General features: G+C 39.9%; 1 protein-coding gene across 1 annotated transcript in view; it reads left to right on the top strand.

Moving 5' to 3' along the window:
* The window catches only part of agbl4 (AGBL carboxypeptidase 4), a 488448-nt gene that overhangs the window by 421797 nt on the left and 43356 nt on the right, over positions 1–23295 (top strand). Inside the window, exons 8-10 of the mRNA XM_041791008.1 lie at positions 12282–12371; positions 14711–14825; positions 20854–20965. Of these exons, the coding sequence (XP_041646942.1) occupies positions 12282–12371; positions 14711–14825; positions 20854–20965 (317 nt within the window). The remainder of the gene's footprint in view (positions 1–12281; positions 12372–14710; positions 14826–20853; positions 20966–23295) is intronic.

Here is a 23295-nt window from a genome sequence, read left to right as displayed (position 1 = left end):
TACAAAAAGAAGAAAAACAGTCAGCTGGGGTGGCTGTTTCTACAAAGCAGTTTTGAAGGTCTGTAACTGCTGCCAGCAGGTAGATGTCAGACGAGCCAAGTAACCGTTTGCTGAAGAAACAGCCTTCTTTTTACATTGGTAATGGCATTGTACATTTACATGTTCCATGTATAAGTTGAAAAGCAGGGAAGGCTGCTTTCAGTTTTTATGCCCCAGGTAAGTGGAACGCCCTGCCTGCAGACCTGAGAGGGACTCCAACATTAAATACTTTTAATAGCAGATTGAAAAGCAGATTGAAAACCTTACCTTTTGTATCAGTTTACGGTTAGATTTCATTGCCTGCTTTTCAGTGTGTGTGTTTGTGTGCATGTTGTGTGATATAAATCTGTGTGGATAATTTTGGTGTACATGTTGAGATTTTACTTCTGCTCAGAATCTGTATATCGTCTTCTTAATTCGCAATACCATGATTGTTGCAATCACTTGTTTTTGACTGTGAAACGCATTGTGTTGTACGGTGGCCGAGAGGTCTCAAACAAATGCAAATTCAAAACCCTTTGCAAAAAGAAAAAACATGACATTTGGGAAAAACACAAAAACAAAAGTTCACAATGGCCCCACTTCTGTTGTGACTTTTTCTTTGCTTTTTTCTTTGCATCTGCTGCGCCAAGTTGTTGTATTTCTGTGCTGCTGTGGAATCTGTTTGCCTCCGCGCTGTGCTGAGTTCATGTATTCATGCGCTGCAGCAAGTTTTTGTATTTGTGTTGTGAACTTTTGTTTTAGTGTTTTTCTCAAATGTCGTTGTGTTTTTATGGTGTGTAGTGAAACGGATGCAGTTTTAAGAGTTTTATTGTGAACGGGAAGGCAAAACCAAGGGTCCAGGGAGTGAGAATCTTCGTGGGGGAGAGAGTGCTATTGCTGGGCTGCAGGTCAGCGAAGAGTGAGGCACTGGAGGGAAAAAAAGGAGACACACGTTAGTCGACAAAATCACAGGTAAGCACTGGAGATAATTCAAAAATGTTCTCATGAAGGTAAGCACTGGAGATAACTCAATAAAGGTTCACAAGGGAGCCGAGCGCTGGAGATTACCACTAGTGAGTAGTCAGCGAGACTCTGGCACAGCCGAGAGTTCTCCACAGCCTCTTGAAGGGAGTCTAATCAGGTGATTCGCTGCAGGTGTGGTACTCTCCGCTGTGCCGTGGGGGAAGGTGAACCTCAGGGGAAGGAGTGACAAGTTACCGGCAACAAGAAACGAACAAGCGGAAGCCAGAAACCGGAAGTCCACAAAATAAAATGATATTTTCACAATAAACACCACAGTTTTTTCTTTTTGCAAAGCGTTTTGAATTTGCATTCATGTGAGGCCTCTCAGCCACCGTAGTGTTGCCTTGTGTATGAAATGTACTATATAAATAAAGTTTGATTTGATTTGATTTGATTTGATTTGATTTGATTTGATTTGATTTGATTTGCACACAAGAGTTACTGTTTTGTCCCCAGGGGGTGCCCGTGTCAAGACAAAGCAAAAGTTTCTCACAGGAGCTTTAAAATGTTTCATTGTTTGTATCAACAATACAACCAACCCCCCTCCAGTAGACAGCATAAGTTGCTTTCTGTTTCTAGCTTTTTCAGCTGATTTGTTGTTCTGTGGCTGAATTCCTCTTGCTGTTAACAGCAGGGTGTGTCAGCACTCAAGGCACAATTCTTACATGTTAAATACATTTCAAACTTAGACCAACAGATAGCAATGAAGCTTTACCATGTTATATAAGCAATAAACAACTCTCCCTCTTAAAATCAACTTTATGTCAGCATTTTAACATTGCCCACAATGCAGCAGGGCAGTCATCATTTAGCTCATTATTGTCATGGTGTATCCACTTGAGCAGTCATTTGCGGCCCTAACAGGACCGTAGCTCTCAGTGGCGGCACTCTGCTCTTTGGTCAATGATCACTAAAGGCCTTCGTCTCAGCAACACCTCTCAGCATTAACATAATTAGAAAGCCCTTCAGCTCAGGCCTGAATGCTGATGTTTGGGACCCATCATCTCCCCTTCATCCCTCCGTCTGTGTGTCTCCCTGTGTCCCTCCATCACTCCCATCGTCTGTGACCTCCACTGTCATCACAGTCGCCCTTGAGGAGCAGAAATCTCTCCATTTCACAGGGACCAGCCGTAAGGGGGCTTGATTGCAGCAAATTGATCCGTAATCACACAGTGCTCGGAGCTTTTTATCCCGCCGCCTCTTCATCTCCACTTTAGAGGCCCGCCGTTGGCGTATTTACATGCTGTCATCTCAAGGGTTTCCTCTGCTGCCGCCCTTCTCTGTCTCTTCTTTTCTCCTTATCTCTCTCTTTCTCTTTATGTCTCGCTTTATCCTTCTTTCCCTTTATGACTCTCCCAATTTTCATCTCTCTTCCTCTACCCGCCCCTCCCCTTTCTGTCTGGATGTGATGCCAATCGGAGTGTCTCGACATGGCCATTGTAATCCCCTCTCTGGGCCAGCTCTGTCTTTCTCTTTTTCTCTCTCTCAAACACACACACTTATACACCGACAAAACACACAGATACACCTCTGACTACCACATCTTGATTTGCTCTCTTCATCTACCACACACGTGTTGGCACACTGTGATGGCCGAAAAGGCACAGAGGCAGTGAGTGAGGCGGCTACAGGATGTGAGGGAAGGTTGAGATAAATGAACAGGTTAGAGGCAAAGAGAGATGCTCTGGAAACTGAGACGGGTTTACCTAACAGAGAACTCAGAGTGGTGCCTGCATGAAACACTAAACAATACTGTGCTCCTGTCAGGTCTGCCCACAACCCTGGCTGGGCCCCTGACTAACTCGGTTAAAGGGCCTGTCCAGTTGTGATTTATTGATGGTATAAATGTAAATGTGTTAGATCAGTAGCAGTGGTGCTAGAATGTATCCTAGCTAACAGTTTCCTCATTTTGGAGCTGAATGTCTCAAGCTATTGTTGGGTTCTGATGTTGAAATCATTAATTTGTGACTATTTTAAAGTCCTTTTCTATCCCTTTGTTACTATTATTTGCAATTTTTTCTTAATTTTCTGGCACTTTTCACCAATATTTTCCCACTTTTTTAATACATTTTTGCCACTTTTTAAACCCTTTTATCACATTTTCCACCCTTTTTTGCCCCTCTAATTATTTAACCATTTTTAAAACCACATTTATCACCCTTTCAGCACATTTTTGCCACTTTTAACCCCTTTTCAAAACATTTTTCCCGATTTCTGACATTGTTAACCAATTTTTGCCACTTCCCATACATGTCTTGCCTCTGTTCACCCATTTTTGCCACTTTTAAATCAAATTTAACCACCTGTTGTGCTTTTTTTCCACCTCTTCTGCCAATTTTTTTATCTAAACCCTTTTGCCACCTTTTCTGCCCATTTTTGCTGTCTTTAACCCTTGGACTCCACTTTTTTATGCCCTTTTCCCAACATTTAACCCATTTTCCTGACTTTGTGCACCTATTTATGCCTCTTTTAACCAAGTCTTGCCACTTTTCAATCATTTTTGCCTTTTTTCACCAATTTTTGCCACTTTTTACCTATTTTTACCACCTTTCAAATTGCAGTTTACCACCCTTTCTGCCAGTTTTCTCCACTTTACACATTAATTTTTTTTTGTGTGGTTTCACGGTCTGGCCTAATTGTCTAATTTGAGCTTTTTAAGGATTAGAATGTCAAAAACCAGTTTAAACTGTCCATGTGTCTTTGGTCGCCTGTGGTAGCCAGCCTAAGCAAAACCTGACCATGTGTCTGTATATTTTAGAGACAGGGGGCAAAGACAGTGAGGGGGTGAATTAAAGCCCAGATTGTTTTGATTCCATCCACACATTTAATCCTAACCCTTAAACGTTAAACTTTATTAGCAGATCCACATCTTCACTTTCAGTATGTATTTAAGCTACTGTCTCCAGTAGAGTCCTAAGACTCCCAGGGTGGGAGTCTTATATAGGAAAACCCAGCCCATGCCCCTTTTTCAAGTAGTTTTCAGGTGTGTCATCCAAATTACATTGGGATTTACATTCTAAATGAGGGTTCAAGTTAGAGAAAAAAAATCCAGGTGTTGCAGCAATATTACCAGAAAATATGATAGAAAAATAATTAAAGAGTAAGCTGTATTACCAAAAAAAGGTATTAATGCATTGTTTCTTATTTGGCGGGTGGCAGGATTTGAGAAGTAAAGTAAACAAATTATATTGTTACTTTTGTTTGTCCTTTCACTGGTCTTTGTGTATTCCTGAACTCAACAGCCTCTGTTACAAAAATCACTGTGGTTTTATAGAATAATTATCATTTTTTGCAACTTAATTTTTCTCTCTAACTTCATCCCTCCGTCCCTTCTCTTCCTGCAGACAGTTTATCTGTGTAACATCTAATGTGTGTAGTGACAGGGGGATGCTTTATGAATGCATGACAGGGCCTTGGCACTGCCCCTGCCCGCCCCACTATGAGATGAGCTGAATAAATCAGAGACATGCCACTGGCCCTACACCACCTACCACCACAAACATACACAGCTGCGCTCACTCTCCAAAATTTAAGTCGGGGGGATCCAGAGGAAGAAAACAGCATCATAAAACTCTTATCACTTTTGAGCCCTCTTCACATCAGTGCATATCCCTGTTTCTGCCTCTCTCTGTTTGTCCTTGAGGTGGCAGAGGGTGGTGTCAGTGGGTGGAGAGGGTGGTGTTAAGAGGTGCGGGGCTCTGATGCTTGTTGGGACTCACTCAGCTGGGCAGTACACGCCGTAGCATCTCTTCCCAAGGCTCTGTATAAATTCAACGCCAGTGACAATTTACAGCTCGCACCCATCCTCGAAATGACGCGGCGAGCAGGGCGCTCAGCGTGTCTTGTTGCCATCACACTGAAGTGAGGCTAATTTATTACAGTGTAAAACCCACAGAGCAGAGAGAGGGGACGAGGGGTGTGTTGTGGAGAGGCCTTGTTGGAGACTTTTGTAGTTTAGTGTGGTCAGTGTGACATTGTTTTTATTGTGTTACTGTGAGGCATGGAGCAGGGTTATTGGAGCATGTTTTGCTGCCTCTATGCTAGCTTTCATGGTAAGAGCTTTTTCTTAACTCTCCTTCCATGCATTTAAGTTTGATGAAGGATGTTACAACTGGCAATTGACCGATTATGATTAGCCTGGCCATCTACAGGTTCCAAAATTCAATAGTCCGTATTGCCTTGTTATTTTACTGATCACGGGTAAAATGAATGGATTAAAAAGTTAGCTGCTTTGGCTCCACTGCAAAGTGTGTTCTAGTGCTGTATTTTTGATTTAGCTTTATCATTTAATCAGTTTCTAACTGATAATTAATGTACATCTAGACATACATTAATTATCAACAAGCACTGTAGCTCTTTAGCAGCTAATTTGCTACATGGTTATCTATTCAAAATATCAGTTATCAGTCTCATGAACTGCCAATAATCAGTATGGGCCCTAAAAATTGGCGATAGTTGTCAACCTCTAGTTTGTTAAATGTGCTATTGGCCGGCTAAATTATAAAATTCAGAGCCCTTTGTAGTCAGTACCAGATTTGCAAGACAGCTCAACATATTCTTAATCTTTCTGTCATGTAAGTCTCATAATGATGGTGTAATACTCTGTCTAATCTGTCATGCAGCCGCCTGCCACCAGTAGTCACTGTAGTTGTTCTGCATGACTACTGCCTTGCTGCCGTAATGCTCTTTAATCCGATGTAACCAACTGATAACTGATGGCACCGATAGCATCTCATACACACAGTGCTGTTTAGCACTATTTTAATCTGGAAAATGCAAAATAAAGTTGTCCAGAGGTTGTGTCAGGTCATACATTCAAATAACCGAAGTAATGAGTTACAACATTCAGCACAGGAGTGTGAATGTTAACTTGCAAAGAGGATTGAAGGCCAGCTGCACTTGTACATTCTGCAAACCAACTTCACACCATTATGGTTTGAAGTTATTTTACAAGAAAGTCTTAACCCTTTAAAACCAGTTGTTTCATATTTGATACGCAATTTTGTAAGACCTCTGTCTAATTAACATGATCAATCGTTTCCCTTAAAGCCTTTTATATACAATCAGATAAATGATAAAAAAAAGTCCTCCAGTGGATTATCAGTTGCAAAAATGCCCAATGTATCACATTCAGTGTTATTTTTGACAGCTATTTTTAATTTTAGTTTTAGTTTTAGCCTTTAAATGAAATGCATTTTAGTTTTAGTCATTTCTACCCTTTTTAGTTTTAGTGTAGTTTTAGTCGATGAAAATTCAAGAACATTTTAGTCTAGTTTTAGTCCAAGCATTTATTTTCTTGGCTAAATCTGGTACTGATCATGTTCCTTGGATCCCTGCTCTCTACAACTGAGAGGCAGAGGAGCTACAGCTGCATTGTTTTTTTTTTTTGTTTGTTTGTTTTTTGTTTTTTTTTTTGACAGATTTACCCACAGTGGAGAAATATCACAGATTTTGAATGTCCAATGAAAACTGCATTACATTTTAGACTAGTTTTAGTCATCTTCATGAAAACTTAGTTTTAGTCAGTTTTAGTCATCACAGATCTATTTTTGTTCGTTTTAGTCTAGCTTTTGTCATGGAGAAAAAGGCACTAGACAAATAGTTTTAGTCATAGTTTTAGTGAACAAAATTAACACTGATCAAATGTGATCAGATCACCGTCTGGATCCAGGAATTGAAGATGATTCATGAAGATGATCATATTTTTGGGGGATTTCAATACAAAGTTAGATAAACATCCCAGTTCCAAATAAAGAAAAAAGAGAATTTTCTGGCTATTATTTGAGGTATCAGGCTTTAAAGGGTTAAAATGTACATCCAAACAAAAGTGCACAGGTGCTGAGGTGAAAGAAGAAACATTAGTAAAAAATGTAAACTCCAGGGCTCCAAAAGTCCAAGTTATTTGATGCACCAAAGTTTATCAAATATGTTCACTCATCATTAGACTAGTCTGCTAAATGAAACTATAATTTGTGGTAGTCAACTACCTACTTTAATTTTGATAATCGATGCCACCTTAGCTTACTTCAGTTACTACATTCAGTGACCTAAAGGTGCACACTGAGTCAAAGCGCTCTTCCACCATCATCATCATCATCATCATCATCAACACACCATTTATGCTCCACACAGGCTGGAACATCCTAATAGAGTGGGTAACTTCACTTATAGCCTAGTGCAAAAGTGTCTAATGCCCAAAGACATTCTGGGAAACTATGCAAATCAAGTGATGATTCTAAAATAATTTAAGTACAATGACAAAAATACTTAGAGTGATCATGTTTGGTTTACTTCAAATTAAAAATGTGTTCTGTCAGTGTAGAAAAATAGAGCTGAAATAGCTGATCTTGATTTTTGATTCAGCACAACTCAATGTTTTAACACCCTCATACTGTTCAGTCTTGCTTGCAATATAATTAAACTCAACAAATGTGGACCTTTTAATTAACCTTTTAATGAACTGTATTACTTTTAACCATCAGCCATGCAATTCTTCTTTTATTTATTTTTTTGATAGTGACGATTCGATCCTGCAACCAATGCAGCGAGGACTTATACATGAACATCTGTTCTACCACAGCTGAACTAAATCAGCACCCACCCCTCTTTAGTTTCTAACGAAAGATCTCAAATAATCTTTTGTAAGTTATTATCAACATCTCTTTGTTTTAGAAAAATGTGCATGTTTTAGTTGTTACTCTACAACCTCAGAAGTGTCATTTATAAGGTATAATAAGCAAAAGGAATATATAGCATGTCTATTGATAAATTGACATCAATGTCATCTCTGTAAAATGTGAAGTTGTAAGAACTTATCTTAAAAATGTGAAGTGTATCGTATCATGAGTTGTGTATATATTGTATCATTCCTAAGTTTGACAAAGATGATCTGCCTTTTGTTGAATTGAATTAACTTTTTAAGTGGGTAAATGTATTTAAATATATTCCACGAAGCTTCCAAAAGGTCCTGACAGGCCTTCCTTTGTTCCAGCTGAAGAAGACTGATGAAGACAATCTCAGTTAATTACATCATGTCACAACTTATGAGATTGAACCCAAAGTTCCCATGCAGGACCACCGCTGCCACAGAAAGAGCTGACCAGCACAATCAGGCCTGACCTTCACTTTCCATTAGATTCATGTTGTTTTTCACTGCCACTTTTCTTCCCTCCACTGATTTACATATTTATCAGAGCTGATCGTAGTTTGACATCCTTTAATTTTTTTTCTTTCTCTCCTCTCAGCGAAGCTGAGAGAGAATGAGTGGTAATGTGGCGTACAGTGCGGTGCATGACTTTGGCAGGTGAGAAATATGCTGAGGGATCATTTTGATTTGGAAGTGTGGGCATAAATTCTGCCTCTGCTGCTTTCATTCACTCATTGTCACACACCCCTTCTCTCCAGAGCCTCCACCCTATTACCGTAACTCTCTTGCTCTCTTTATTTCCCTGATTATTTGACTTTTAAGTCATGTAGTCAGAGGTCTGTGATGATGGTGTTAAAGAGGATGATCATTGGAGACATGGCCTCTCAACAGTGGGTTATGTTTCCACACTAGTATTGCTGTAAATTCTCATTTTCCCTGTTTTTATGAAAGTTAATTGATATGCTTGTATGTTTGGTTTTAGATACTGTAAATGGTAAACAAAATGTTACTGCCATTGTTAATTAAAAATGCACTCCATTTAGAAAATGTTGCTGAATGTCAAACTTTTCCAATGTGCTGCTTTTGTTTTAACTAAATGAAAGCTCCCTTCAATTTTTTGTTTCTGATTATGAAAAAAGTACTTTTTTTTTTCATTGTTTTGCAGCTGAAGACATGTTGTCTTACAGTGACAGGTGAAGCTTCTTGACCTGTCCTGTCAGCTGTCAGTGGGTCAACGGTTTTCTAAACGGACAAAATTATAGGGAGCAGTGTTGAACACTAGACATCTGTGTAAAGACAAACCCAATGTCTGTACTATAGAAAAGCTCAAGGCATAGTAAGCAATTGACATGAATGATTCTCCACTTTACTGTCATGTCTAAGACATTGAATGCATAGATTTTGAGTGTTAAGAGCTGATGCACTGACTAGCCAGCAGCAAAGACATAAAACGTAGCTATACAAGAGAACCTATCATAAACAAGTCAAACAACTGCACTCTAATGGGGAAATGCTCCTGTAAGGCTGGGTTAGCATTAACTCTTTCTCACTCTGTGGTTCTTAACTGGGTGGGTATCAAGACCCATCCTCATGAGAAACCGTGCCCCAAATTTTCCAAAAATATTCAAGCACTCAAATTTATTTAATGAAAAACATTGCCGTTTTATTGCACCTATAAAAAGTACTTACCCCTTGGATGTTTTACCCTTTTTTTGATTTTATAAATTAATCATGCTCAGTATCACTTGGCTTTTTTGAAAGAAGAAATGTATAAAAAAAAACCTCATTAATGTCAAAGTGAAGCAGATCTCTACAAAGTTATGTCAATGAAACAACAATATGTAAGGTAAAGTCACTTAACACTACACATCACCACAAACACCATCCCCACTGTGAAGCATTAGGTGACAGCATCATGCTTTGGGGATGCTTCTCAGCCGCCCTAACACACATTCATGGCCCAAATCATTGACCCACTCTAAGTCCTGACCCAGCAGTTGAGAATCACTAGTTAATAGTTTAATGTATTTTAGAAAAATGTAAATCACTTTAAGTTCTCATACTCCTTATTTGTCTTCATTTGCCCTCCACTGTTTGTCTGTCATCACAATGTGGGTGCAGCTGTGATAATATAGCCTTGATGTCTACCCAAGGTTGCCCTGTGGGGGAACAACTAACCCCAATATGACCCAATAACTTCACATGGACACCTTTCATTTATTACAATAGACAAAGAACTAAATCATAACGATGATCAAAAGAAGGACTAAAGTAACAAACATGATAAGACACAAATCCCCTAATGAGAGGTACCACTCTAAAAGCCTCTGGCTTCTGAGGCCAGCACTGGGCTTTTGTGCTCTGGGCCAGGTGCACCTTTTTGAGCAGCTTTCAGTTGCTTCACCTGGGCAACGGTAGGACAGAAGACACACAGAACAGGTAACAACATACAGCCATAACAATCTATTATCTTAACAATCAAAAAAATAATTAGAACATATAAGATTATTGAACTGATATTTTTTGGCCTTAATGTATATATATTTAAAAAAAACTACATCATCATAACACTTATCTAGAACGTTGCTTATATTCAAATTAAGAGGAAATAATGATTATAAACTGATTGAAATTGTTGCTGCTCATAAAGGTTAAATGGCAGCTATTATCACTCTTTTTTGTTGAAAAGAGTTCCAGGAAAGCGAACCAGATCCTTTTAGGTGTCTTGGAAAGCTACCCTTCAATCTCATCCTGTGTTCTCATACTGTCTTGTCATTTGATCCCTCTGTATCCTCAGCCTGCCCCCCGTCTGCTGATCTCTACTGACACCTTGAGGTCAGGAGTTGCTGCTGCAGGGCTGTGTTCTGAGACTAAACCATGACCCTAACCTTCATGTTAAACGTCTCCCCCACCTGAGCCAAAATTTACATTCTCTTCTCCATACGGCCTTGGTGCTGTGCTGGGTCCCCTCTGGGTGTCTGGGTGCCTATGGAATAGTGCGACTTCATTTTGTGCTACACCGCTTGGATGGGCACAGTCTGATACAGAGAACACAGAGATACAGACATATAAACACAACAACTACTTGGGGAGCGTTTGTGAGAGCCCTGAGGAGACATAGTCACACTGTCACACGCACACACTCACAGAACAACAGTGGATCCATTGTAAGCTCCAGGAGTCTGCTGTAAGAGATTGTTTTGATGAAGCAGCAAGGGCACACTAGCACTGAGACTAAATGTAGCATAGCTAGCACGCTTGAATTCCCCGACAGTCGGGACCTTGGCAGCTGCCTCTGGTTTGGCTCACAACTTTCTGGGTTCTTGGTTTTACTGTAGGGAGAAAAGCTGTGTGTAAATACGTTTTCTCTCTCTCTCTCTCTCCTGATTGCAGCTTTGTGCTCAACTGTGTGTGTGAGTGTGTGTCTCCTATCAAGAGCCTGTGTGGTGGCCCAGGGTCGAGGCCAAAGTAGAATTTCTAGTGATGGAATTTCACAGCCATCGAGCACCCAGCGGCTGGCCAAACCGCAAGCACTCACATTTACAACAAACGGGCCGCCCCGCTCCACGGAGACTCCTGAATGGCAAAGCCATTTGTCTCTGTGAAGGGCAGAGGGAGAGAAAAGCGAAATAAAATCAGAGGGAGAGTACTTAAATGGAACAACACTTTTTTCTGTTTACGACCCCTAACCACTCAGCGCACACTCGGTAACACACTCACACGCTGCTCTGAGGCTAAATTAGAATTAAGGAGAAGGAAAGGTGCATAGCCTGTTGCTAATTAGCATTTTCTCTGCTCAGCAGAAGTGGGTGGAAGAATCAATAAGATATTAAGTTTGTGTATAGCGATGAGGCACACAATCACTTTCCCCCATTAGCAGCAGCAGATTAGAGGAGAACCACCGCCCAAGAAAACAGACAAATTTTGACCTCTGTGGTTCTCAAACAGGCGAGATGAACAGGGAGACTGTTCATGTTATTCTTCCTCACCTGTCTATTGCACACTGTTCAAAGACCTCCCTTTAAAATCACCAAACATTAACATAACCTCTTACATATAGAGGTTAATTTAGAAATTCAAATAAGAATATTTCATCTTTACACCATAGACCACCTCTACAATGCACCTCCACTTCTAAGCATCTGATAGATTTTAAATTAAGATCATTTTCATCTAATTAAAAAGTTAAATCAAAGGGAAAAGTCTAGCCAGAGAGAATTCTTCATTCAGACCTGAAGACTTCAATAAAAGACGACTTCTATGGAGTCTCACCTGTTGCTGGCTGCTCCTGACCTCTGTAGATGTATAATTCACCTTTCCTATTGAATATTTTGTGTGTGCGTGTTGGTTTGATGTTTGATTCATGTGTGTCTGGCTGAAAGTGGATGGTCGGGTCAATATGTGTTTGGACTTAGACTCTCACACCAGACTAGAAAAGACTACATAATATCCATGAGATTCCTGCATCCAGTTAAGAAGTAACTATTAAGTCTATGTACATGTGATGGCTCTTTGAATTGCTCCATACTTTTATGTGTTAACAACACTCCCTCATCCTTCTATTGACACTCTATCGTTGTCTTTCTTTCAGACCATTCGGGTCTAGAGAGGGAGAAGAAGCTGGTTTTTCTCACAGCTCGAGTTCACCCTGGAGAGTCTCCTGCTTCCTTCATCTGTCAAGGTAAAGTTTTAATGTCAAGTCGATTCCTTGTTTCGTTGATATGTTCCCAATGAAAACCAATTGGTTTTATTTATTTATATATTTATGGGTCAATGACATATAAGGCTCTATTTATTGTGGTTGCACCATCTGACACTTGCGACTAGTTTCAGATTTAACAGGCAAATTCTTGTACACATACACATGTGGTTACTTTTATTCTTGTATAAGGTGGATAAATATATTTTTAAAATGAATAATGTTATGTTGATTTTTTAAAGCAGTTTTACCCTTTTGCACCACCTGACATAGAAAGTATACCTTCTCACCAAAGCAAAACTGTAATTAAACATTTCTTATAAAATATTTGATACCTCCTTCACCTTATTTAAAGTTAATAGAGCTTTACATAATGATATTACTTCATATAGCGACACTTTTTGCAGTTACACCACCTGACATTTGCAACTTATTGCAAAAAAAAAAAAAATATATATATATATATTTATACATGAATTTGAAAATTCATGTATAACAATAAAAATCATATTTTAGCATTAAAAATATCATTTGGGTTAAAGAGCTTTTACATATTGGTGTATTAACCATTGCAGAAACATAAAAAATGATTTTGGTAATTACCAATGCTGTTAATTTAGGGCAGCTGTGGCATAAACCTTACTTTGGTTAGGGTTAGGGTGGTCTAATAAATTTGTTAAGCACTATATATATATATATATATATATATATATATATATATATATATACATATATATGAAACCCAAACAACATTATTACCCAGACATCATAAGGCATCATTAGCACTAAAACTTCCAAAGACATCATGAGAACCAAGATGTCACAAGACACCATAGAAACCCATGAATACCAGGCCAACACAGGAACCAAACTACGAACACAGCTACAAATGAGGACAAAAACTTCACGTATTCAAATAGTTAATGCTTTTTTAAAAATATACAATGATTTATTTAACATGGATAACAGTGCCCTACTAGCCCGATGCTAAATTTGTAGAACAATGTTGGCCACAACTGGCAAGTGCACCTACAAGTTTATGGTTAACATTAACTTTTGATCATTACTGGTGGTTATTTCATGAGAATGAAGAGAGATAATGTGAATGTACCATATTAAAATGTAATTTAGATACACCTTTGATAGATGACCTCAGCATAAAACATACTTCTTCCTCAGGTGTTTAACCTGGTTGTCTTGACTATTGTCCACTCAGAGTCAGGGAGCTGGAGATGGAGTAGCAGAGGGAATCGCCCCCATGATTTCCTTAATGGCTTTGACAACACCTGTGTTGTTTTTAATGAGGGCTCTCTGACAACAAGAGTTACAGACTGTGCATTTAAAACCATGGTAAATTGTATCATCCTTATTAGATTCAATTGAATTCCTATGGCCTTGGATAGTTAAGCCTGAATCTGCCCATGCTGTAGGCATAAAACTGAACTTCAGGAATTTTGATAACACCCTAAACATAGTATATATTCATTCTTAAGACACATATAATTTCTGCAAATGTATCCAATAAATCCCAATGCTACTGGAAGAGAAACAAGAACCTGTATCCATATACAATAACCCTGAAATACAATCTGGGGACATTACTGGGTGGCACTGTCTCCACCAATTTAAAACTAATAAAAAGCTTGAAAACAAGGAACCTTTGGGAAATTGTCTCATTGTGCTGAGCAACAACCTAGATTACAGTTTTAGAAGGATTTAATGACTCCTTGCTGTCTTCCTCCTGTGTAGACCGAGGTTAGTGGGCAGTTGTTGGTGCTACTTCCTTGTTTATGGGTAGGAGGAGAGGAATGGTGGGAAACTGGGATGAAGGCCATGGCTTTAATGTAAGGTTGGCTACTGTCCGCTGCTTTGACTCAGGCATCCCTAACAAGGTGTAGAGATATCTTTTGTGAGAAAGCTCTGATGTGAAGAGTTTTCAGTATTTGGAAAAAGATAATGTAATATATCTTTAGACCAAACTATCTATTTATTTGTCTATCTAATCTATCTGCAGTTTTACCCTATTTGAATGTGTGTTTCAGCGGTGTGTGCATCATCATGAATCAGATGAGTTGGCTCCTCGCCCGCCGTGTGCTGTCTGTTTTTCCAGTGCCGTCAGCTCCATTCCATTTGTATCGATTTAGGCTTGACGTCTCCTATTCCTCCCCTGATTCTGACGATGCCCCTCGCTGTCCTTCCCTCTCCTTTTGTTTCTCAAAACTCAATTAACTGCCAGCTCGTCTTCGCTTTTCTTTTCAAGTCTATTTCTCTCTATGTGTGAGCGTTGGATGTGAATTTATGTGTGTGCTTGTGTTTGACAGGTGTGATTGACTTCCTGGTGAGCCAGCATCCTGTGGCTCAGGTCCTGCGAGATCATGTCATCTTCAAGATTGTCCCTATGCTGAATCCTGATGGAGTTTACCTGGGCAATTACAGGTACAGAAACATACAGTTATCTAAGGTTTATACCCTTTATCATAGCACATGTTTTATAGATGTACAACTCTGTATCATACTGATTGTATCAAACTACATGCATTTCATAAGGTAATGTAGTTTTTCCAGGAGGGGAATGAATCTATCAAAAATAGCAGTAAAACTCTGACTGTCTGAATTGCAACAAGACTTTGGCAAAATTTTGGTAGTTTGCCTGAAATTTTGAAAACATGACAGTCATCAGCAAGGGCGCCTATAAGGGGGGATAAAGTGGAGAGCCTTCTAGGGGCCAGCCAAATTGGGGGCCCATAGGGGTTAGCAAAATCAGGCTTCATTGTAAAGTACACAAAATGAATTTGATTTATCCATGCTGTAGCTCAAATATAGTTAATAGTTAATATTTTCAAGATGCAAACCCCTTGATAGATATACCTTTTAATAAATCATTGTGGATGGGCAAATTAAACTAAACCACTTGGAAAGTAATTTCAGACTTCATAGCTAAGCTATCATGTGCAGGATGCCAGAAAATAACACTTTTAATGGAAAATAAGTACATCATTTTTAAAGGAGGCAAAAAAAAAGGTTAAAACCAGTGAAAAAATGGAAAAATGGCCTAAAAGCAGCCAAAACGGCTTACAACAGGCAAGAAATGGGGCAACAAAAAGTGGCAAAAATGAAGGAAATTTGTTAAAAGCTGAAAATTTGGCAACAAGCAGCAGAAATGGGCTACCAATGGCAAGACAATGCTAAAAATGCACTGAAGTGAGGAAAATGGGTGCAAATTGTGCAAAGCAGTGGGAATAAAGTGGCAATGAAGTGTAAAAAACAGCATGTATAAGCATTAAGTGGCAAAAAATGAGTTAAAAAAAACACAAACTAGAGGTCAAAATGGGTCAAACTAGGCAAAACAGTGTCAAAATTGGCTTTAAAGCAGACTAAATTTGTAAAAACTGACCAAAAATGTTGGTAAAATGGGCTAAGGTGGTAAGATTAGTGAAAAGTGGAAAAAAAATGGGGCAGAAATGTTGAAGTAGTGGCAAAAATGAGTTAAAGGGGCAACAAGACGTTGAAGAAATGGCTATAAAATGGGAAAAGGGGTTAAAAAGTAGCACGAATGAATAACTCTAACATCAGAAACCAGTTATAGTTCAACACACGTTCCAGGTCCAAAGTGAGGAGACTCTTAGCTATGACAGTAGCACCAATGCTACTGATCCAACACACATGCATTGATATCATCCATATATCACAACTGGAGAGGGCAAATTCAGTGGGTTTTTCAGGGGCCCAACTCTGAGTAGCACTGTTTATTTTTGCAAGTGCTGCATCAAAGTTTACAGTTCTTTTTTTTAAGATTTATTTTGGGCTTTTCGTGCCTTTATTTTGATAGACAGTGGATAGGGTTGGAAATGGGAAAGAGAGTGGGAGGAGACATGGGGTAAAGGGCCAGAGGCTGGATTTGAACCCAGGCCGCCTACACACATGGGTAGCACCTTAGACCGCTAGGCCATCTGCACTCCCAAGTTTACAATTCTAGTGTGGTGACAACACTATTAGTCTGTAGCTTTCAAAGCAAGGATTACATTTTTGGGCTTTACTGTATGTGTTTATTCACATAAAACAGAGGATAGCATCAAAAATTGGAGAGAGAGAGAGAGAGGGTAGGGAATGTCATACAGGAAAGAAGCCACGGCTAAGCCTGCCTTGTCAAGGACAACAGTCGCTGTACTTTGGGCATGCAGACAGAACCACTAGGACACTGGCACCCCAAGCATGCCGCTTTTAATTCTTCATTGGAATGCAACGCTACATTACAAAAAATTCACACATTACATGCTTTAACATCCTGCTATGTGGGATTATATGCTCTTAACTGCACCTTTAGAGAGCTTAATGAATTCATATAGCTCACAGCAGTGCATTTGTTGGAAGATAGTGTTTGGCTGTAGGGCCGTTCTCTCAGTGCCAGTCTGTGTCCAGCCTCTCCTCCGCTCTGTCTTTAACACCGCTGCTGCAGCTCTGTGGGCATCCTCCTCTCCTCTTTTCTCTTTCCCTTCTTCATAATTGCCTTTTACTTAATAGGCTCAGCCTCAGGAATACTAATGCTTATGGAGATAAGCATCAGCTGCGTGCTCATAGTGTGTTTGTGAGTGCCATCTAGTGATGGCTCCTTGTCACTGCTTCTGAAAATAGAAGCAGGGGAATCTTTTTCCCCTACAGTGACAATCTCAGAAATACCAGTAACTACTTAGAGGCTGTTTTTAAATAGCTTCTTTTACACTGAGAGGTTGTGAGCAGCATATTGTCAGAAGCTGACTTGTACCAGTCCTCACCTCATTACTCATGTGCATGCATCATTAATACACATGCATGCTTACTCTTTCTCCCCCATTTTCAGTCTTTTCTTCCAGTAAGAGTATAATGCAGACTGATGCTGATATATGCACTGCAAAGAGACAGTGTCTGATAACCTCAGATGAGTATTTTGTTCATGGCTGGTTGCTCTGCTCAAGAATTACTAACTCTTGTACCTTCACCAAGAGTTTCAGTTAATCCGTATAGCCGTCCATCCATCTATCCATCCACAATTTCCTTCATTCCTTACCTTATGGGTTCTTTGTGTCTAAAATGCATAGCATACAGTGATTTGGGCTATGTCTACCTACATTTTACAAGCTGTGTCAGGCACAAACCCAAAGTTGGATTAAGTGGCTTGATTGGGTGTGTTTTGGGAGTAACATGAATCAAACCAATCTTAGTGTCAGCTTTTCTTTACTTTAAGAGCCAGGTGTGCCTGCCAGCATACAGCAGATTTTATTTGTTTTTCTTGTAATTGACTGGATGCACACTAGCTTCTCTCCTTTCATTGTGCCTCTGAACACAGAACACACACATGACACTGAATTAAATATGTTCAGGTTGGGCCTTAAATTATTTTATTGAGGCATTCCCACAATAGTGGAAACTATCACAAAGACATGATAAAAAATATTCATGAGTGACACAAAAATATATTCCAGTTAATAAATAAATCTCCAGCTACACTAGCAGGATCAGACAAGATCTACGTAAATTAATCTGTGAGCTTAAAGGGATATTTCAGTATTTTTGAAGTTGGATTGTATGATGTACTTGGCAATAGTGGTGCTTATTAGCCTGCAGTGATTTCAGTGATGGTTGCCTCTTCTAATGGCATGACTATCTCCAAGTACCTTGTATCATCAAACTCCAAAAATACTGAAATATCCCTTAAAGGGATACTTCAACATTTTGGCAAATTTGCCCATTGCCATAATTCATATAGTCTTAGTAATAGTTTTGTTTCCTTTAGTTGTCGGTGCAAGATGTTTCTAGATCTGGGGGGACTGTTAAACCAGCTGCACCGCTAACGCTATGTGAGCAGACGGAGTTTTTGCTTTCCCTCATCAAACTCATCAAATACACAATACAACAACTCCAAAACGCTCTCGTGGACAAGCTGTGACCTGCACATTCCCCACGCTATGAAATAATGACATATAATGATGTGACATTACGACACATGAAGCAAATACGCAGAACTATTTCTTGAGTGAACCACTGGGCGGAGTGACACAGTGCAGCAGCCATGTCTGGAGTGTAGTTCTGGCTTTGCATTTAATTTTAAAACGTCTCGTAATGTTCCATGATTATTTCATAGCGTGGGGAATGTGCAGGTCACAACTTGTCCACGAGAGCGTTTTGGAGTTGTTAGATTGTGTATTTGATGAGTTTGATGAGGGAAAGCAAAAACTCTGTCTGCTCACATAGCGTTAGCGGTGCAGCTGGTTTAACGGTCCCCCCAGGTCTAGAAACAGCTTGCACTGACAACTAAAGGAAACAAACCTATTACCAAGACTATAGGAATTATGGCAATGGGCAAATTTGCCAAAATGTTGAAGTATCCCTTTAAACATCAAATAAGCATAGGCTGAAAACCTGCATTTATTGATTTTCTCTGCTGGAATCCTAGGCTATATTCTGTAAAGCATGTGTAACAGATGCATGTAATTTGATAGTACACTGACAATTGACTATCCAGTGTCCATTCTTGTTGTCATCACCATCATAGTAAGGTATAAGCATTATCATGAATCCAACTCCTTGTTGCTTGAGAGCGTGTGGGTGTGTCTTTTTGCATTCATCAGACAGAGTGCACACTGAAGTGGCCCTCTGTCCTATGAAAAACTTTTAACCTGTAAGCAAATGAACTGATATTAAACTGTTGAAAGGATGTGCAACTCATGTGTCTAGAACAAGCTCAGTTAATATTCAATAGATAAATAACCAATAAATAAATACAACATGGATTTTAAATGATGATTTCATTTATTAAGGGGGAAAAGCTATCCAAACCTATCTGGCTCTGAATGAAAAAAAAAAATTGTTCAGTTCCACTTGCACACCCAGGCCTGATTACTGCCAGACCTGTTCAAGAAATCACTTAAATAGAACCTGTCTAACAAAGTGAAGAAGGCTAAAATATCTCAAAAATCAACACATCATGCTTCCATTTAAACAAATCAAGAAAAGATGAGGAACAAAGTCATTGACATCTTTGAATCTGGAAAGGGTTACAAAGTCATTTCTAAGGCTTTGGGACTGCAGCGAACCACAGTGAGAGCCATTATCCACAAATGGTGAAAACTTGGAATAGTGGTGAACTATCACCGGGGTGGCTGGCCTACCAAATTTTTTACAAGAGTGCAATGAAGACTCATCAAGGAGGTCTGAAAGAACTCAGAACAACAGCTAAAGACCTACAGGCCTCAGCCGTCTCAGTTAAGAATCATGTTCATGATTCCACAATAAGAAAGAGACTGGGCAAAAAATGGCATGCATGGGAGAGCTCTAAGGCTAAAACCACTCCTGGCCAAAAAGAACACAAAGGCTCATCTCACTTTTGGGAAAATATTCAGTGGATGGACAAAAGTTGAACTTTTTTGGAAGGCATGCTTCTACTAGTATTACATCTGGCCTAAAACTAAGACAGCGTTTAATAAAAACAAACAAACATGGTGGAGGTAGTGTGATGGTCTGGGGCTGCTTTGCTGCTTCAGGGCCTGGATGACTTGAGGTAATTGATGGAACCATGACTTCTGGTCTCTACCAGAAACGCTGAAGAAGAGTGTCTGGCCACCAGTTCCTGACCTCAGGCTTAAGCACACTTGATTTATGCAGCAGGACAATGAAAGACACCAGCAAGTCCACCTCTGCATGGCTTAAAAAAAGACAGAATGAAGGTTTTGGAGTGGCCTAGTATAAATCTGGACTTGAGATGTTGATTGAGATGTTGTGACATGACATTAAATAGGCCATTCATGCTAGAAAACCTTCCAATGTCATGGAATTAAAACAGTTTTGCAAAGAAGAGTGGGCCACAATTGCTCCACAGCAATTTGAAAGACTTTTTGTCAGCTATTACAAATGCATGCTTGCAGTTATTGCGACCAAGGGTGGTGCAACCAATGGCTTTTTTCACTTAATAAATGAAATCACTTTTTAAATATTGCATTTCATATTTACTCAGGTTATCTTTGTCTATTGTTAAAATTTGTTCAATGATCTGAAACATTTAAAGGTGGCAAATATGCAAAGACATAAGGGGCAAATACTTTATCAGGTACTATTGCACTTATAGAGCAGACTTTATGGTGAATTCAGAACTTACATTAGCTTGCACCTTGTGCATTAACCCTGAGCACTGTCTGTCAACATGTGTCAAATCAGTATCAAGGCTGTTCGCTAGCACATACTGGCATTGCATCAATCTTTCTAGATAGACCTTTGTGTTGAACTCGCCAGAAGTACAGTGTTTTGGATGGAAGTGTCTGCCTACTATAACTGTAACATTGAATCTAGCCTCTAGCAGTTCACTAAGGTTCCTGAATTCTTAAACATCATGGAGTAGAAGACCCCTTCTACCTTACGTCTTTTGTGAAGTTTTTTAAAATTCTGTGATCAAGCCATTGAAGAGGTTTGTGTGTTTGTGTGTTTGTGTATACAGGTGTTCTCTGATGGGCTTTGACCTGAATCGCCACTGGCAGGATCCCTCTCCATGGGCCCACCCCACACTTCACGCTGTCAAACAACTCATAGTGCAGATGAACCAAGACCCGGTGAGTGTGCAAACACTGACACACACAAACATATAAACTCACATTTCTCCATACTGTGCTCACACTCCTTCTCCACAGTAATGTCTACTGGTGCCAAGCAGAGTTTTCTGCCTCCCTGCTTGGTTCAGCATGTTCTTCCACTCTGCGTTGAGGGTGTGTGAACGCTGGGGAGCATGGAGAGGCCAGTCAGCAGCTCCAGAATGTCAGCTCGGCTCTCCTGACCATTCAAAACACTCTACTGAAGCAAGTCTCTGCGCTCTCAGTCTTTTACTGTAACTTTTCCCATCTCCAGTTTTAGTCTTTCAGTCAGAAGAATGCTACACAGGCAGGCGAGGGATTTTTCTCTTTGTTCCTGATGTTAATTATAAGCAGAGCGGCAGGTTGGTGGGATTACTGAAGGTCAGTGAGTGTCCTGGGAATACTCTGCCCTTTTGTACACTTCTCTAATCCTGATAAGAGAGGGAGCGGGCCGGGGCGGGATGCAGGGCAGGCCAGAGATGGGGTGAGGCGTGGGGCTGGCATCGGGCAGATTAACCTTTTCCCCCGGCGCTGACACGCTGATCGATAGACTCTGTCATGGCAGGGTGATCCACTCATGCCTGTCATTCACACACACGCATGCATGCACACACAAAAACACAAACGTGCACCTGTACAAAACAAACACTTAAATGTCTAACACTTACTGCACTGCAGACAAACAGGTGATTTTCTTACTAGCAGAAAACTGTGGCATCAGTGGTAGATTTTTACACATTATTGTAAATTTCATGTCACAGATTTTTTTCCCCAAACTGTATGTTGATCCACTCTAAAAGAATGACAATGAAGAATCATTGCTATTTTCTTTTGATACTTTGTTTATCTTTGGCCTTCAGGCCTTTACCTTGGTGTGTAATTGAGGTACCTAAGCAAAGATTTCTGCACTCTCTGAATGGCCTGGGATTTATTTCACATTGGTCTGGGCAACAGCCCATACATGCCAAAAATGGTTGCATGGAGTGCTGCATGGGTTTTGAGAAGTTTAAAAATGCTTGAAAAAATGTAGCGTCTCTCTGGTGCTCTTCAGTGTGGGGATCCAACTTAAAGTTTTGAGGAGATCTGAGGCACTCAGAGGGACTGTCGATAAAAAGCCTTTATAGCATGAGGGCTACAGAACCATAAAAAACATGCAATCCTCTTGTACTCAGCCTAATGTCCACTATTTGTGTGTGTGTGTGTGTGTGTGGGGGTGGGGGTGTGTGTGTGTGTGTTTGTGAAACAGTGTGTGTGAGTGGGTGCACATGTAACTGTCATCTGTGGGGTGGTTGATAGTGGGATAGGGTGGTTGCGGGTGTGTGGGTGTGAGGGAATGACTCTTAATTGTCTATGTTAAGCAAAAGGTGGGGGTTTGAGGGAATGTTTTTATTTTGTCTATGTAAAGCACTTTGAGTTACATGTTATGTATGAAAAGTGTTTTATAAATAAAGTTTGATTGATTGATTGATTGATTGATCTACAGCCCATCTATGTCTACAGCCCATACATGTGTTTGGAACCTGAAGAGTGATTTGACAAATTTTCTGTCTGTCACATTGATCACGGGCCAGCAAAACATATGACGTAGGCATACGCCACCCTGGGGAATTGAAGCTATATTTCGGGGTTTTTGAAGTTGAGTTGTAGGAGGTGCTTGGCTATAGTATTGGCATTAGCCTCCAGTAATTTCTGTGAAAGTTGCTCCGGTGGTTATTAAGAGCTTGGAGAGATCCACGGCATAGTGGCTGTAGATGGGAACATCTTATCTTTAACGAGTTTTACATAAAAATGGGCCATTAAAATATGTTGGTTTGCCTGTACTCTGTGTCCAATTTCGTAAAAAGCACTTCATTGCTCCCAAAAACCCCTCTGTGTCGGGCACTAATTTACAATACAGCTTTCGCTATTATGTCTCCTTCTGCTGCGCACTGATCCTCTGATCAGCTGTGTGGGTCTGCGAGCTTCTACAGAAATAATAACACCACAACAAGCTAGAACAAACATAATATGACCGATTTCGACTTACCTGGTGGTGTAGGTGTGGAAAATGCAAACCCATGCTTGGGATTTCTCCTGCTCAAAACTGTCAAATGAAGTTTCTCTATAGTCTCTTTCAGCCTGCTGACTCTCCATCTGTATAAGTTCTTCTTTGGTGTGCTCCAGTTCATATAAATATCCTCTTGTATCCACAGTAAACAGCACATCACTGTCACTAAGTCGAAATCACTCATATTATCTTTGTTTTAGCTTGGTGTGGTGTTATTATTCCTGTACAATATAATACCACCCATGAACCCACACAGCTGATCAGA

Source organism: Cheilinus undulatus, linkage group 7, assembly GCF_018320785.1.
Source record: "Cheilinus undulatus linkage group 7, ASM1832078v1, whole genome shotgun sequence".
NCBI classification, from domain to species: Eukaryota; Metazoa; Chordata; class Actinopteri; order Labriformes; family Labridae; genus Cheilinus; species Cheilinus undulatus.
The sequence above is the reverse complement of the archived record's forward strand: the minus strand, read 5'-3'. Positions and strand labels throughout refer to the sequence as shown.